Genomic DNA, 18,369 nt, shown 5'->3' on the forward strand with positions numbered 1-18,369 from the left:
GCTGATGGAGGAATTAATCTGCACACCTAGTTAGTTGATTATAAATAATTGTCATCCAATTCTTGTATTTGCTTTGAACGGCTGGAGTAGAAATGAAAACGACAGCCTCCTGAATAGCTGGGTCATTCAAATATATGAACTCAAGTTCTCAGCTGAACCACTTCCTGCAAGACCTGATACGCCATTTATCCCACCTAACTTCAGATATCCACACTGTATAATACCTGCAGTCATCGTAGCCTGCCTAAACAGCCCCTTAGCGCCTAATTCATCTAATTTATTTTACATGTATGCTTCCTATGAAATCAGAAGTTGTCAATATCATCTTAGAAACAAAGAAAATATAAGTCAGGAAAATGTTTTTTATTTTATAATGACATATTTATGTATAGAAAGGCTGGATTTTGATACAGGTAATTGTGTCTCACAGAGACCCTATCTCATGAACTCAGAATAAGCGGTGCTAAGAACTGAAAAGTTCCAGTAAGCAGGCTAGAGCCTATCAACACAGCTTCCACAGTGAGCAACACACTACATCTACACGGCACAAGATCTTCACCCTAACACTGATGGAGACAGAATGACTCCTGAACCAAGAGTTCAGCTCAAAATCGAGGATACCATAATGGAGATGCTAACCTTCTGAAGAAGAGAATGAACAAGAACTGATTTGGGTATTGACGAGACAGTGAAAAATCTGATCTCCCTCTTCTCTGAAACCAGCAGCTGAGCTCAGAAGCACCCTGAGGACAGTGAAAGCACAGTTAAGAGGACTTTTCACAGATAATTGTTCATAGCTGAGCCACAGACATGTAAATGGGCACGTGTCCATATTCTTTGACTTCTGCTCAAAGGTCTTGGCAGGAGAACAGGTAGGTGAGGCATGCTAAAGTTCCAATCCTGAATGCAGGAACTATAGAGGTCAGAGAGGCCTGACTGGAGACGTCTCAAGCCCGTTGGGTTCACTGTCAGAAATGTCACAGCCTGGCTGAAAGAAGAGGAGGCAAAAGGGCCAAGATATACAGTGAAGCCAGTGTAGAACTGCTGGGGGAGGGAGAGTTTAATACAGAGATAACCCTAACGGTTTTCAAGCAATTCAAATTCTTCTCAGTGCCTTCAGAAACCTCTTAAAAATACCTCCTTTGGGTCCTGGAAAAGCTGCTGTGCAAAGAAACACACTCCCAGAGGCTGTAAGCATGTCAAGAGAAGAAAGATGGAGGAGGAGGAAAAACACAGAAAAATTATGCCTTCAATCGAGGAACAATCACAAAAGCTACAAGCTGTTTGTGAAGTCATTGAAAATGGATATCTATATGCCAAGCAATGTTTTAAGAGCCAAATGTTAATACCTGGAGGATGTCTCTTTGTAGTCACAAATGGTCAAAGCCACAAGCCGGTAGTCTTCTACATGAGACCGGGCCTCTCCATATCTTGATTATAAACAGCAGGCAGGTAAGAAAGAATTCAACCTTAAAATATATAAAATCAAGGACTGCTCAGACTCTGTTTAGGACACAATGCATAATTATGATTCGCCAGTTTCTGCTGACAGTGTTAAACACATGCCCAGCACATAGCACATCACGCAATATCAAATTTGTGAGGCATATCAGCTCTGTGTCACATCATCTCACCCTGGTATTTACACAGTTCAGAGTCAGGAACTTGCTGTGGTGCCATGGAGCTCAATCTTGACTGTACACTGGGATTTCCTTCCTGCGGGGCACAAGAATTCATTCCCTCTGTACTATCTGAAGTCTAATTTTCTGGAAGTATAAATTTGCCCTTACAAATGCCATATGCCAGTGGATGGCATGCTGTTGGGCTTCAGACTAATTGCTCAAAAGCTGGACTAGGTATCTGCACACTACCCCTCAGTCACCTCTGACACTACAGCACTACATATGCACAGATATAGGTCAAGCACATCTACAAAGTATTGTTCAGCTTACAGGTTAGTTGTTCAATTCGCACTCTCAGACACATGGTTGACTTGTACTAACCTCTGCAGCAAAACCAGAGTAAGAAATCTGTGGCTTTTCACTTCAGCCGTGCCTTCCCACCCATATCATGCTTTCCTGATGCTGATGCTATTGTTCTTGAGGTTGTGCAATAAACTGAATCACAAAAAGAATGTTGACAAAAAGAATCATTTGGAAATAAAAAACAAATCCGGATCATTTGGTGATACCACTTCAGTGTGTCCCACGGGTAGCTTCATGGAAAGAAGAGGATGGTACCCTGCAGGACAGGACTGGAAACACGGGCAGTGGATTTGAGTGGAAGGAAGGAGAGCAGGCAGTACTTGTCACAGCCAGTGCATTGGGCAACCATTCCTTCAGTACAGAAAACTCTATGTAAAATTACCTTACTCTTGCTAATTAACACAACAGAGAAAATGAAAAGCCCAGTTCTGTGACAGAGCAGAAATGAGGGCACCCTAAAAGCAGTGATAGTTAGAAAGTCTCAACCCATCCAATATACAGTATGGAGGTTCTTCCAAGTGCCAGTACATAGATCCTTTTGATGATGATACTCTGTGGGGTCAATAAAGACAGGAACGCCCTCTTCACTTCAGCCATTTATTAGATTTGACACTGCTAATGAACAAGGACATAAGCCTTCAAATGCCGAACACATGACTCCTACCAACTTCATATCAGTGGTTCTCAGGAGGAGAAACTTCACCTGAATTATATATTTAGGATAGAAATAAAAAAATCGAGTACTCCAGCTGCTCTAGCAGATTATGGAGGGGTTTGCAAATAAAAAACACTCTCTGAGTGCTTGAGGTCTATTTTGGCAGCTCTTAAATCTTTTTCTTATTGAAAACTCCTGTTTGCTACAATATATATAAAGATGGGATTTTGCTATACTGGCAGCATTTCAATATATAAAATCACCACAGATCATGGAATCAGAGCTCTGTAACTAATTAAACTTCACAGGAAATGCTAACATGTATTTCTTAAGGAGAAAATTAGTATGGTAGCAACTGTACATCACTTACCTACAATGAACTAACCAGCTCCATTTGTAGCTGCCATCTGTCCTCACTCATTGTTAACAGCCTTCTTCAAACTAACACTTGATAAAAATCAAAAGATCCTAATGCAGTCCATTGGACTGCACACTCAATACTCAAATAAAACATGTTCCTAAGTATAATAAACTTCTTCAGGCAGAGCAGTTCCAAAATGCTTCTGGATTTTAACTTAAACCTTCTTAAAATGTTGTAGGAATAGTTTACTTGTGTAAGTGAATAAAGATAACCCAAGAACCACATTTGTATATAAAATTGTCTTAAAGAGGCCAGTAATCTGATTTGTTTTCATCAGCATTTCACTGAGAGCACACCTAACCAAATGCCCATTCAAAAACCAGGAAACTGGTATTAGTCATATCAGCAGACCTCCTTCACTTGCTACCTTTGCTTATTTAAACAAACCAAGGGACATGGAATGTAACTCACTGTTCTATTGAAGATTACAAATACAGACAGAAAAAGCAAATTAACCCTCCAAGGAGAAGGCACTTCTGAAATAAAATGGTGGTTTGGGAAACTATATTTTGAGATCAAGCTTGAAGAATAATAGTGCTAACTATTCTAATTATGTTTGAAAACTCAAAGCTTCCTTAGTTAAAGCAATATATATCTTTGATCGCTTATACTAATGGGTATGGTAGCTTTGCAGAGTATTGTTTATGAATATAATACATACATAGTGCTGAGTTTAATATTTTATTTGAATGACGTTCAATGTTATGCAAAATAAACTGTTATGTTACATCCACTGTGACATCAACTAAAATGTGAACTAGTTTGCATAGGTTAGTACTTTGGGCAGCATGATGTTGCTCTAGTCCACCAAGGCTTAAATATTCACAGTGTAGAGGAAAAAACAGGAATTAAAGCATTTCTACTAAAATATATTTTAATAGCTGGTGTTAACTTTCTGCATAACAAAAGCCAAATTAAGATGATACATCATATGATCCAAGAGTAAGTATATCTGTCCTTTGAAAAACAATTGTTACCTTCGTAACTGTATACTCCCAAATACAGTACAGTTTTGCAAAATAACTAAAACTTTACACACTTTAAAGCAAACATAAGCCAAACTGCACAGCGGTTCATTTTTGCTTTTTATATCACACTGCAAAAACCAACAGCTGAGAGGGTTTCCACATCATGCTAATCAATGTCAATACAGTCATTGCTGTCTTCCAATGTTCTAGCAATTTCTAATAGTAATATTAAATACACGATTGTAATGCTACAGTATAGCTTATTTTCCCCCCTAAAATAATAATAATTAAACAAATGTCAACAACAACTGGATTACAACTTAAGTACAATATGCAAATTCTATTTATCAGACACAAGAAGCATATGAAATTCCTTTGAATATACTGTTGTAGTGCAGGCAGTTTAGGAAATATAGCTTTCAGGTTTTCTTTCAAAAGGAGAGATGAGGTTCCTATGGCATAAAGCTGGAGAAAATCACTAAAAGCATTGCAAAATGTTTTATTCTTCTACAGCTCACCAGTACTTTGTATTTGCCAGCATATCAGTTTGGAGAACTTCAACAGCATCTTTTGTCTGTTTCAGTATACTATTTAAACATTTACTAAAGCGTATTCTGTATTTTAAATGGAGTATTAATCAACATAATTAAAATCTAACATTTTATACCCTGTACCACTTTCTGCCACAGACTTCTGTATTTGTCATTTCCTTTTCATTGTACAAGATGACATGCAGTCGCTGCACAATAAAAACTAGAATTATTACCTTTCCTAAGTATTAGAGACCTTCCATATCCCCGAGGAACACTTGGGACACATTTGTCAAAAATATAATCCATGGGATGTGATCCTTTGTCAAATCCCAATCTGCTGAAGTGGTTTATGGTATGCCAAATGTAATCAAGAAAACCCTGTTTCATCAAGATTAAATGCTAATGTTCCATAATGAAAAATTACAACTGTGATATCTGTAAGTAGCTTTGTTTAGAAAATGAAAATTAGCCAGGCAAGAAAGAGTAATGAAAAGCAAGGCACCCATTTGTTCTTGTATATATGTATGAATATGCTCTATTTTGTTTTCTACATTTATACTTGTGTTAGCAAGAATTACAGCACATTGCATCTTCTTCATTTCTAAAATGCTTAAAATGGGAATGTGTGAACTTCCAACCTGAATTTTGGAATATCTTGTGAAATTCAGCTCCTTAAAAGTCTTTTCCTTTCCCCCAGAAAAATGCTGTCTGCATAAAAAAAGTACAGTGAGGGGAACATGCTGCATTTAAAAGGAATTTACACTTCAAAGGTGACAAGATAGCATATAACATCTGTTCACACCTATATCCCACTGCATGTAACAGGCTCCAGTGTACACCTTGTAAAACCTGAGCTGGCACAATTTAGTTGCTGACTTACTCTCCCTACCTTACAAATTTTAGATCTTAAAAAAACATCATTTTTATAATTGCACTCTGATAATTTTGGGCCTTTGATAGCACTGCTAGAACAAAACTGCATAATGACATTAAAGTTTGGTTTACATCAAAAAGCAGGAACTGTTCCATATGAACACGGATTACTAAGCATATAGAAACATAAAAACCTGACTACATGAATGAGTAGCTTAAAACAGTTCTTAGTAATTCTGCTGACATACCATTCTCAAGAGAAATACAATTCACATGTTGTTTTGTTTTCCTGACATTTTTATTTTGCAAATTGCTTTAGCTGTTTTGCCAGGCTGATGAATATTCAAAATTAATAAAGGAAATTTTATTTCCATTGTTTAGCATAACAGAGTCCTCTAATGTCATCAAATGTTCATTTTCTGATTTACTGTTCACTACACATACAGTGCTCAACGCTGCAAACCATCTCCTCATTTAAGGAGAATGCTAGTATATTTATAGGTGGAGACTTTCTTTTTTATAAGTCACTAAAAATTGCAACTTGATGCAATGTATCTATTCCCTATATTTCTTTTTGTTCATATCTGGTTAACAAACTGACAAGTTGTCCTTATTGTTGTCAGCATTACACAGCTAACAGAGCAGTACAGCAGCAAGTGATAGCCAATTCTGCATCAAGCATCCTCAGAAAATGTGCCAGCCATTGTAAGATGAGATTCTTCTCCTTGCTGTTGATGGCTGGTGATGAAAACCAACACAGAAACAGACTGCTTGTCTCAGAGCTTCTAGCTCAGGTTACCACATCACCCTTTTGAGAAAGCCATTTGACTTGCAAAGCTTGCTAATTTCATGTGAAAGTCACCAGTGATTCATAAGGGTGTGTCACAGCAACAGCTCTACACACAAAACTTTTAAGAATTTCAAATGACAGCAGTGTCACCCATACAGATTGCATATTTGCAGTATCGCATCCCTGGTTTTAAACCACAGTTCTTGAAGCTAGATGCCCCCGGTCAGCTTTAGCCTTGAAATTACACAGCTGACCAGAAAGCACAGGCAATTCCACAGTCACGGGCATTTTTTAATTTATTTTTTTTAATACAGTCATTCCACGCTGTTTGGCATCTGGTATTAGCCCTGTGTTAGCATCACCTAAAAATAATTGCATAAGCTTTCCAATTCCTAATTGTGTGCAAAAAGAGAACTAGGAAGTATTGGCACTGACAACTTTCAGTTGACACAATAAATCCATACCGCCTGCCTTCTTTATTCTCTAAATAGCTATTGCAGGCTTGCTCGCTTACTTTTGTGAAATGAGAAATATAAAATTGCCTTTAAACTCTATATTTAATTCTACTTTCAAAATTTCAGAAATGGAAGAAAGCCAGTGCAGGTTCAACGTTCTGAGAGCTACTTCAAAATTAACTTCTCCAGCACACGGCTGAACACCACAAATGATACTATCAGCAAAAACATTTTCTTCCTTAGACATGTATGCATCCACACGAGTAAGCTCCCACGTGAAAGTTTAACTCTTTTGTCCTTCCTCCCAAAGTTTCTCCCTGGGAGGGAACATGGCATCCTCCTGGCACCCAGTCAAAGCAAAAGCAACTTCCCTGTGACCCAAGCCTGCTGACACAGTCCCTCTTAAAGATCCATTATGTCACCTCTCCCCAGCCTCACAGTCAGACCTGGATCTCTCAGTCCTGATCATAAGTTAACGGACACCAAATAGCGTATGTGAAGGTTTGTCAGCAAAATATTGTTACTGTTTTCTACAGATGGCTAAACTGAAGCATGATGGCATACAGTATGTCGGACTTCTGTTTGGTTAGTTTTCCTTTCAGTGTCAGTTATGAGAAAGATTAAATCAGTAAAAGAAAACATAGTATTTCTCCATCATTAATCATTCGGCAAGCGTACAACCCACTGTTGGATCACCAAGATTTCTTGAGGAAACTGAAGCAATAGGCCACTGAGCTGAAACGCACTACAACAACCAGAGCTATCCTCTACTCCTCAGTGGAGGTGCAAGTATTTCTGCAGCAGGGTAGGTACATTAGCTCATCAGCAAAGCAGCCATTAAGCGAGCTACCTGTGGTAAGGAGCAGGGACGTGACTGCAGGCTTTGTGTGACTGCACAGCACGGGAGCCTCACACAGGATATTTATTTACAGCAGTACAGGTGAAGGTAAAAGAACTAACACGAAGTATTGGTTGTACGTTGCCCTAATGGAAGTTTCTATTTAAATGCTAAGTATTACTAGAAGGACACAGAAGAGTTGACAGGTTTTATATTCTAGATAGTCTTTGCAAGGAATTTTCTGTGGAAAAGATACTGAAGAACCATGATTCCAGATATGGATCTAACTGATGGACTGGGATGCAAGCAAAGCTGATAGAAGAGGTCACTGTTTGAAATAAGAGAAAATGGGTAATCCGGGAATAAATGTGAGTATGCAAGACTCAGGAAATTTTTGCTGTCAGAATAGACCTGCTTATTGTAAGGCTGCAGGGCAGTAGAGTGTTTTATTTGTGGGTGTTGAGTTTTTTTTTTTTCACTAGCATATTACTTGCCATTATTTCAAATGACTGAATTATCTACTCAACGTTTTTATTTTTATTAGGATGCTAACTGCTCAAAAATTAAACACCTCCCTAATAATTTGAAGATGTGTTCAAACTCCTGTGACTTCAGAGTGCCATAAGAAGTGAATTGATTTTATGGTTTTTATTATAAACAGAAACAATATCTTTGAGGTGTAGGGAAAAGATATTTCCCCTTTACAGCTAATTGACTGAAATCTTTAAAGGACTGGCAGCACCAGGCTTCCAGATATGTTTTTCATTTTGAGGGAGCACTATTATAAGCAATGCTGTTTTCAAAGCTCTGAGCTTCTTGTTGATTATTTATCTTTAGTTTAAAGGACTCTAAAATTGGATTCTGAGTGAGAATGCAGACTGTTACAGCAGTGATAAAGTCATGAACATGTGCGCTTAAAAGATTCTTCTGATTTTTTTCTAAAAGGTTAGAGTAAATCATAATAAAGCTCAAAGGACTAGAGACAAAAATTAGTTAACAAACTCAATATAATTTGCTGGAAGCATTCCTGTTTTCCCAGTTCTCTGAACAGTACCATACATCCAGCCATCATCGATCGGTTGCACATTAATGATATAATCACCATCCCTGAAGGAAACTTCATCTTCATCTTGGGCACTGTAGTCATACATAGCTCTGTATGTTCTCTGTTGAAGGAAAGAAAACAAGGCTGTAAAGTCTCAAGCTTAAACAGAGATAGATTTCTTCTCTTCTTTGCACAAAGAAAACAAAAAAAAAAAAGACCAGTAAAAAGAACAGAGGGAGCAAGGCAGAGAAATCACAAGTTACCCATTAAAAAGAAACAGCACACCCTCCACCCCGTCAAATATAGAGTGAATACAGCCCCTTCTTCTGAGTACCAAAATAATTATTTTTGTAAACCTACATTGTCCAAAGTCCTCATACAAACAGATTTCAAGCCATTCACTGCCTCTTCGAAATACACCAACTGTTGTTTCATATATTCACTAGTAACAGTTCATTACATCCAGCCATGGCTAGCTGTGCTTCTGCTCCCTATCTGCATGATTCTCAAATGGCTTCTCCTGTGTCTTCACGACAGAAAAGCAGCACTGTCTTCATCCAGGTCATTAACTTTGCCATCTCCCTGAATGTCCTTCATTTCTTTAGGATTCTACCCCGAATTAAAAATTAGTAATATATTACTATCTAATAAAAAATACAAGATTTCAAAAAGCCTACAAAAAAAATTTTTATGAATACTCATTTTTGCATGCTCAGATAAAAGATTGATCTAAGCAAAACACAAAGTCCTATCATTTTCTAAGCCAAATTTCTCTACACCTCTGTCCATGTAAGCAAAGATTTCCATTTTCTTTATAAACAGAGTACTTCTTTCCACTCATAATCAATAAAGTGCTATCATTTGCTGGAATTCAAAGTCAGAGGTAACAGTTTCCCCTTGTATCTTAACAGCAGAACAAAATGAGCTCATTTTAAAACTCCCAGGAGCACTTTCTTTTCCTTACCCCACCTCTTGACAGAAGTCAAGAACAGTTCAAGCATCACTGATAATATTCACTTTCCCTACCAGTAATTTTTGATATGTCACCATATCTAGCTGAATTTTTCTGGTACAATGATTTAAAGGAAAAAAGGTAAAAAAAATGTTTGAGTTAATGCTTAGTACTCCTTGTCTGTACCTTTTAAGAGACAGCAAACTTTGATCCGCTTCCCAGTTGAGAAAAACAACTCTGTATTAGTTTTAGTCCATCTCATATGTTTTTTTGAGGGTTTTTAATGAAGTTATTTTCAGAGAAGATGGAGATTTCTCCACACACTATGAGTAGGTCAATTGTCACATGTTGGAAATGTGGGATCATCTAATCCAAACACTACAGAGTACCTGATTATTACTGTTCACATGCTAGAAACACACTTTTTGTCTTGGTTCTGCCTTTAGCATTGGTAGTGCAAATTAAACACTACAGAGAAATGAGCTCCTGGTTAAATACTGGAGATCACTACCTCTCCTGACAAGCCTACTCTGAACTGTATTCAAGTCTTGCTCTGTATAGTTGTTCTCTGTCATGCTTTGTAATGTTGTTGCCCTGCAGGCTGTGACCAAGAGCAGTTTTCAACTAGAGCTATGTGGTTTCTTGGTGGTTCCTTAACGTCTTCCAAGTGTTCACAGATGATGGCGAAAAAAGCATCATTGTTTATGCACTACATCGAATCAACCAACTGGGAGGGTTCTATCATGACCAAAAATTCCTTAAAGTTTCACAAACTAGAAAACTAGTGGTCAGTAAGGAATGGTCTCTGCATTTGAGAATCTTATTCCTTCCAACTGTTTCCAATGATTTCTGTACTGAGCCTTGAAACTTAACTCCAAAAAAACCAGTGAAAAATATTCTATTACAACAAGGTCAGTAGCAGTTAGTACTTTAAAGAATTTATTTTAAAAAAAGGTCCATTTAAGAAAAATTGTAGTAAGTCTATATCTGGCATAGGCAGAGAATGGATTTTCCTCTGAGCCATGATTATATGTCTCCCTTAAACGGGCAAAGACTGGGGAAAGAGATTAAGTGTTTTATTAAACTACATAAAATTGGAAAAAAAACTTAAGTTTTTGTTCACTCAGAAGGATGCTCACTCATCCTTAGAGCATCATGGCATACAACATGCTACTGCTGTCTCCTTTAAGGCAGCCTGACTACATCACTCTGGTGACACAGTTGTGAAGACAAGCTGGTAATATCAAACTTTAAAAAAAATTTATTAAGGCCCTAAATGTTGCCGAGAAACCTAAATTTATGGCCTTAACACCTAATTAGGTGTTAAATGGCTGTCAGGAGAAATCTCCATAATAATCCTGTTAGCATTTAATGCCTAATTATCACTTCAGAGTGTAGTCTGGGCTATATAATTGAGAATTACAATGCTTAAAGGATTCAAAGCAGGGATTTTCGAAATACATTTTAGTGAATTATTCCTCTGTCAGTAGTGAGTTTAGCAGGTACCAAGCGTACCAGAGAGTATAAGAAAAGATTGAGATGTTGCAAAAGAGTTACCAGTTTGGTAAGTTTCAGTTTGCTTTGGTCCCCACCAACTAGCAAACCTGCTGGCACAGCCCAGGATTTCAGGTCTCTCACTTTTTGCACTCAGGCCCTTTTCGAAAGCAGTCAGCTCCCCGAGTGCCTTGCAATATCCTTGGAAATCAGTGGTTGATTTCAGTATCAACCGCCTAACAGCTACCATGCAGGTGTCCAATGAGTTTCTCAGGTTATTGGCTCACCCAAAGATGCAGGTATATGAACCCCAGACTTCCCAGCAAGTTAGCCCCCTTCAGCCCCCAAGCAACCAAGAACCTGGCAAGCCTGAAAGCACTCAAACTTCACAGAACAACATGATCGTTACAATATAAAATGACATAGTTTCAGTCTTAAAGAAAAATGCAAGTTTCAACTAATCTTGAAAACATTTTTTTTCAGCTCAGCAAGCTCTAAGTTTTGTTCATAATGAAGTACTTCATCTCTTCAAAAGGTGATAGTGGTAATAAATACAAAACCATTCAAAATAGTTTAAAATTCAAAATTAGAAGCTGGTATTTTTAAAGTAAAAGGTTACTGGATCTGGACTATGAAATCTTTAGGCAGTGATATGATAAAAAAATGTGATAACCATTAAAGCAGCTCAATTTCCTAAAAAACCTAGCTGAAGACCCATTCAGCTCTCCTTCCATAACCAGTTACTTCGAAAATGAAATATTCACTCCAGGTTTACATTCCCATCCACCACAATTAAGAACTTCATGATACGGCCATGGCTTCTTAAGAAAGCTTCTTCTCAGTCACCCAGCAGTATAACTTGGTTTTGATCAGGCGCGAGTGGCTGCATGACTGTTCTATTGAATTAGAAAGGGCACACCAATACGGAGTCTGAGCTAGCTTTATACAAGCAGAGATGAGTAATATGGATAGGCACAAAGCCTGCTAGTACAAAATCAGCAAGTCAAAAAAATTTGAAACAAATTTAAACCAACAGGGTGATCTTAAGAGATCAGTGGTTTTCATTCAGCACTAGGAGTCTGAATTCATCACAGAAAGTTCTGCCGTTGAAATACTGTCCAAGTGTTTACTACTCGTTTTAAGCAGGTAGGAGATACACTTATTTCTTTGCCTTCTGGAGGTCATAAACTATTTTTTTTTTAATGTATTCTGACATAAACGTTCTTGACACTGCCCTCAGTCACTTAATCTTTTTTATACATGAGGACTACCACTTACATTTAGAACTAGGTCAGTCAAATAGTCCAGCCATAAAATTCAAGGGAACCAATTCACTCATATTTAAGTGATTTCACAATAGTTGATAATGTTGCTTACCAAATAAAATCATTCTTTCAATCAAATACTCACCAGACCTGCTGAATGAGGCTGTGAATGCATGGACCTCATGGATGACATACTGGTCTGGTGCATGTATCCATATCCTTGGGACTGGCTTTGCTGATATGCCCCAGGCAGAACAGGGGCTGTGTGTTAAAGAAATACAGACATATTAATTAAGTTTTTTTAAAAAAGTCCTTATCCAGCATTTTGTAGAAACTGTAGATTATTTGCGCTGTAAATAGCAATTTGGCAGTATGAAATGGTTCAGAATTATTTCCATATACAACATAAGGCTTTTCATAGGTTGAATTACACATAAATGTACCCAAAGCTACAGCAATATATCCACAAAACACCGTCAAGGTTAGCTGGAAGGAAAAGCTTAACATATCTTAAGAAGTCTGACTGTAAAACTGTGTACAAAAGCTTGTAACTAACTCAATTTTGATACTACTATAGATGACACACTGAATATCATGTGCCATATAGTGCCATTTATTAAGGAAAGATTGATGAAAAATACTATATATTAACTGTATTAGTTTTGAAATGTTTCAGTAGGAATTCTCTGCAATTGATTCCTAACTCATTGTAGACTAACATTTATTGGGCTATGAATAAAGAAAGACTGTGATTCACAGGGAGTAAAAAAGTGAGCCCGCAGTTGGGTTTCTTAGTTTATTCTCATTCCATCAACATTCTTAGCCAAACACAGAGGTATCAGTGGTTACTTAAATATTTCCAAATCCATCATTTTCAGTATCTTCATCCTAACACACAATTGTTCCATCTCTTTCACATATATTTTATTCACATTATTTTAACAATTACATTATTTTACCAATTCTGTATGGTAATCATTAATAGGTTGACTTTTGTTGTACCAAGAGCTTCTGAAAGAGGTAACACAACCAACCAAGGACCCCCTACCTCTACTGTAAAAACTTCCCATATCTGCTCTAACACCTTACTTTGGCAACAGACTGGAACAGAATGTGTTAAAAACATGGTTGATGAAAAATCTGTGAGAAATAAGTACAGCATAAGTGATAACTCAATATTTTCCTAGCAAGCCCAATAAGCATTTTTAAAGCAAAATAAAGAACTGGTTTTCAAAATCTGAAGTTTAAAAGCTTAGCCACTGCATATTTGTGTATGTTTTGTAAGACTCTTGCACTATGAGAATAACGACTTCTGGCTTGTACAGCAATTATTATCCCATCTCAACTGTTATTTACCAGAATTTCACTAGTTCAACTGGAAATTCATTTAGCTACACTGAAAAGAAATTTCTTGTCTGTTGACACTTTTTCAAGTGGTCCATTTAGCTGGTATTCTATCTAACTCCTCTGACAAAAGCCATCTTTCGCTATAAGGAGATGGAGCTCATGCAGCCCATGAGTCAAAAAACTTTCAAATATGAAGTCATACAGCAGTCAGATACTTTCTGAGATACACCTCTTGGTCCTGCTGGAAGTGAGAATCACTTCTGCAGCAGCCATAACACAGAGATTCAAGAAAGAGCAAAGCTAATGCAGGATTTAATGGGGTTCACAATGTACGGAAGGATCCAGGACTTGTAAAATCAAAAAAACCTTGGAGCAGCAGGAAACCAGTTCAGGAGATACAGGGAACCGCTGGAGAGGGTCCAGCAGAGGGCTATGAAAATGATGAGGGGACTGGAGCATGTCCTTAACGAGGAAAGGCTGAGAGAGCTGGGCCGGTTCAGCCTGGAGAAGAGAAGACCGAGAGGGGATCTCACCGACACATACAAGTATCTTAAGGGCAGGTGTCTAGAGGCTGGGGCCAGGCTCTTTTCAGTGGTGCCCAGTGACAGGACAAGGGGCAACGGGCACAAACTGCAGCACAGGGAGTTCCACCTGAATGTGAGGAAGCACTTCTTGACTTTCAAGGGTGACAGAGCACTGGAACAGGCTGCCCAGAGAGGCTGTGGAGTCTCCTTCTCTGGAGATATTTAAAACTTGCCTGGACGCGATCCTGCGCAACCTGCTCTAGATGAACATGCTTTAGCAGGGGGCTGGACTAGATGATTTCCAGAGGTCTGTCCCTTTGAACCATAACCATCCTGTAATTCTGTAGGCACCGTTAAAATTTTTTTTAAGAAGTATTCATAATTACAGTAATGCTTCTTCAGTGATCAGGACAATAAATACATGTGAAAAGGGATTACTGAGAAAATGTTTGCTGAACTATTTCAGAAAGAAAAGTCAACCTTGTGCTTTCATCAAGGTGTTTTACCTGTCCTGCCTCCCCAGCTAACAAAATTGAGTTCAACAGAAGTTTTTCTTAAAACCTTCATTTAGTCTATGTAGCATATTCAAATGCACTAAGTATGCAATTGCAACTTGGGATGTTACTTTTTGCTCTACTCTACTTGTAAAGATAAGTAACACTGTATATTTAACCAGGGTTTTTCCGATACAGAAAACATGTTTCAAACTATTGTAATGAATAGATTGCTTTGTTGAATGAAATTAAAGTGATACACAGTCAAGAGCAACACTGGAACATGATGAATAATGGATGTTTTAAAAGTGCCAAGTTCATTCTAATGACATATGAGTATAAAGACATTTTAAAGCAGTTCAATCATCAGAAAACTGCTGCTCGTTAACATGTTCACAGGATTATCATGCATTAAGTGAACAGTACTAAGTAGTTCATCAAGTAATTTATGTTTCAGTGTTGTTACAAGCTATTTCTACATGACCATGAGCCCTTCATGAGAAAATAGAGAAAAGCATAATTTAATCAAAGGTTCTGTGATCGAGCCAGAATGAATATATTTTGCCCAATTCACCAACAGCATAAGCATAGGTCAGTTCATAGAAGCCAATGGGGTCTCACCTCCTCACACCAGCAGTAAACTGGTTATGTGTGCTGAAAAGTGAGCACAGATTAAAATTCTAACTTAATAGGAAGTAGTATCTTAAGCTGATATTCACCACTGACCAGTCAGCACCCTGACTGCTCTGCAGCAACAAAGGGCTGGTAGCTTCTCCCTGGTAGGGGCAGACACCCTGACAGACCCTTTCCTCTTCCTAAGAGAGGTGAAGACACTGGTAGAAACTTTTTACTCTTAATTCCTTCTCCACTAAACAGATATTTCTCAGTTCCTACCCATCATCCAGTGTCAGCATAAGGCAGCAACCCTATTGTCAGCCTCATTATAGACTCCAAATCCACAGCCTTATTTTGGGGAGGACAACCCACATCCCCGACTCCGTGAAAACTGTCCACAGCAGGTCTGAGACATGCTTTCCTCTTTTTTGCAACCCACTTCTCACAAGCTGAGAGAACTCTGTCAAACAGTCTCAGTGAACATGTTTGCTAATCTACCTGCAATGATGGAAATCATAAGCTCAGCAAAATAAAGCATTTCCTCCAAAGCAGGAAAAATTTTGGGAAACCACTAGAACCTGAAGTATTGGAAAAATATTCTATACAAAGAAAAATAAGGAATTTCCAGGATTAGCTTTGCAAATTATCTTCTAGTTCTTTCCCTGGTTATCATACAGATGAGCATATATATCAGCACAAGTATGCCGATCACTTGATTGAATAATTCCACCTTTTTTTCCATTAAAAGAATACTGTAGTAGGGCTGCAAAAAATGATCTATAGGCTTTAACATATTTTTACAAAAAATACTTAAGAAATCTCCAGATGGTTGTCTATTGGGAAGAAAATTTGGGAATCACATAAAAGAGCAGATTAGTGAAGAGACAGCAGATCTGCCTGTGTTTCTAGCAACATACAAATAATTCAAGGTAAGACTGAACGATGCAGACAAAGAGTTTGACTTTTCTTCATCATCATCTCCATAGTTAACTGCAATCTTTGACTCAGACCAAAGTATAAAGTTCTGTAACATCCTTGAGCACAGCAGCCACAAAAGCAATGGTTTTAGTTAACCTAAGGGAATGATAAAACACAGTGGTGGAACATGAAATTCATTTAGCTGAAGCCAGATTTATTAGTGAGGGAGCTGAGGGCTGACCATTGCTCCCAGAAGTACAGGTGGATGCTTTTTCTTGTTGCGGTAAGACTTTACCAGATGCATTCTGATGTATCAAAACTTACTCTTTTCTTGTTCCACTTACCAAGCAAGCCAGATATTCATTATCTACTTGAAGAAAGTTATCCTATATCTCTTACTATATCTTTATAGGCTTCCCCAGAGAAAAGAGAGAAAAAGGAATGAACATGATGAAAGGCAAACAGAAAGGAAGCCTCCAAGGAAAAGATGAAGCTGAAAGAATGATAGTGAGTATCAGCTGGCTGCAGCAGACAATGGGGTCTGCACTGTGTGTACTGATCAGAACGTGCTTTGAGAAGGACTGGGTAAGAAAAAGGTCAGACTGTGGGAACAGGAAAGGAATAATTACGAGAAAATTGTATAACTACAAGGTTAAAAAAATTATGCTAAAAAATAATTTAAAAGGTATGTTTCAAGACATATTTTATCAAGACTATACATAAGCTCTCTTTCATTCTTTTGTACAACAGAACCTCAGCAGTCAACGGTAAAACAATGTACCCTGACCACTAACTACTGCACTTTTGCCACTTACTGCAATACATGCCATTTACTGGGCCAGATGTTAAGTAACAACCATGTCACTCACCCTTACAGATGTCATGCAGTTTTAAGCAATTATTCCATTTCCTGTTTTGATGCTATCTCGATTCATGCTTTCACTACCAAGACTTCAGAGAACTCACAGAGAAGATTGCAACATTTTGTAATAACAAAACCAATATGAGACAGCAGGAAGTAAAAAATATATTGTAATTATTATGTGTTTGATTTTAGCATCTGTAAGACACAAAAGATCAAACTAGATTTTCGGAGGAGCAGTTACAGCAGAGCCAGAATACAGCAGCAGCCCCATACACCTTTGTGTTACCAACAGCACAACTAGCTCCCCCGGAATAGATGAAGCTGCTCACGGAACTCATGTTGCTCCACATATAAGTCTTTCCCCTGTCTCGCCTTGCTGCCGCCTTATTTTCCACAGGTTGCAACATCTAGAGCAGGCCTCGTGGCATCACTTTAGAAGGCCTCTCCCATAGCTTTCAGTTCCTTCTTTCTTTGGCCCTTCCCTTAGAGATTACTCAGTTATGTCCTGTGCAACTGAAAACATTGTCGAAGTATTGACGCGACCACATGTGGAGAAGTGCAGGCTTAGCGTATGCTCCTGGGGCACTCGGGTACACCCCGTGCGTTGTTCATGTGGATGGATCACTGCCCAGACTGCACAATCCCCCTGACCACTTCCCAGTCCAAGGCACACGAATACACAGCTAAGGAAGTACAGCCTTAGGGTAAACTGCTATTGCTGTGTTGAAGCCGGTGGATAGTAACGACAGACCTTTTTAAAGCTGTCTCCCAAAAGTGTCATGGAGATACCTTTCGTTACAAACTTTGGCTCGGTACTTCATTTTTTTGTTTTCTATCATTTCCCCCAGATGTTGGCTGCTATATTTAAAGTGATTACTCTAGAAGTAATATAATCCATTGCCAACTTAAAATCAGGGCCAAATTTGCAGTTAGGTTGGGTTTCTTTGGGCCTTGTCCTGTAAATTCAGGCTGGAGATTTCACTATATCCCTTTAGGCAACCACACACCCTGTAATTCCTCCTGTTTCCCATACTGTGTATATTCCTGTACAAGCTCTTGAGATGAGCTCAACCCAGCATTGCATTAACCATACAAGCATCCTGAGAAACAGTTTTAAGGAGAGACTGGAAGAACTTTAACACGTTAATTCCTGAATTAAGTTCACATCCTGCCCAAACATGAACAGCAGGATAAACAAGGCATAATTGTTGCCAACCAAGAATTTAATGAGTGTTTTAAAGAATGCCTGTATCACAGGTTAATCAGAAACACGAATCTTGATACTTTGGCAGCAAGTAAGGCAGGATAGATATGACGAGAATAGGATGTGAA

The 18,369-nt window shown here is 38.2% G+C and overlaps 1 protein-coding gene across 5 annotated transcripts in view; it reads right to left on the reverse strand.

Annotated features, from left to right (window-relative positions):
- Nucleotides 1-3,728: 3,728 nt before the first annotated feature.
- The window catches only part of NEBL (nebulette), a 269,278-nt gene continuing 254,637 nt past the window's right edge, over nt 3,729-18,369 (reverse strand). For all 5 annotated transcript variants that reach the window (XM_040591580.1, XM_040591578.1, XM_040591575.1 and 2 more), the window contains 2 exons: nt 12,420-12,535; nt 3,729-8,684 (listed from right to left, as the gene is read on the reverse strand). In XM_040591580.1, coding sequence (XP_040447514.1) covers nt 8,508-8,684; nt 12,420-12,535 — 293 coding nt within the window. In that variant the 3' untranslated portion in view covers nt 3,729-8,507. The remainder of the gene's footprint in view (nt 8,685-12,419; nt 12,536-18,369) is intronic.

Source organism: Falco naumanni, chromosome 4 (assembly GCF_017639655.2).
Source record: "Falco naumanni isolate bFalNau1 chromosome 4, bFalNau1.pat, whole genome shotgun sequence".
NCBI lineage: Eukaryota > Metazoa > Chordata > Aves > Falconiformes > Falconidae > Falco > Falco naumanni.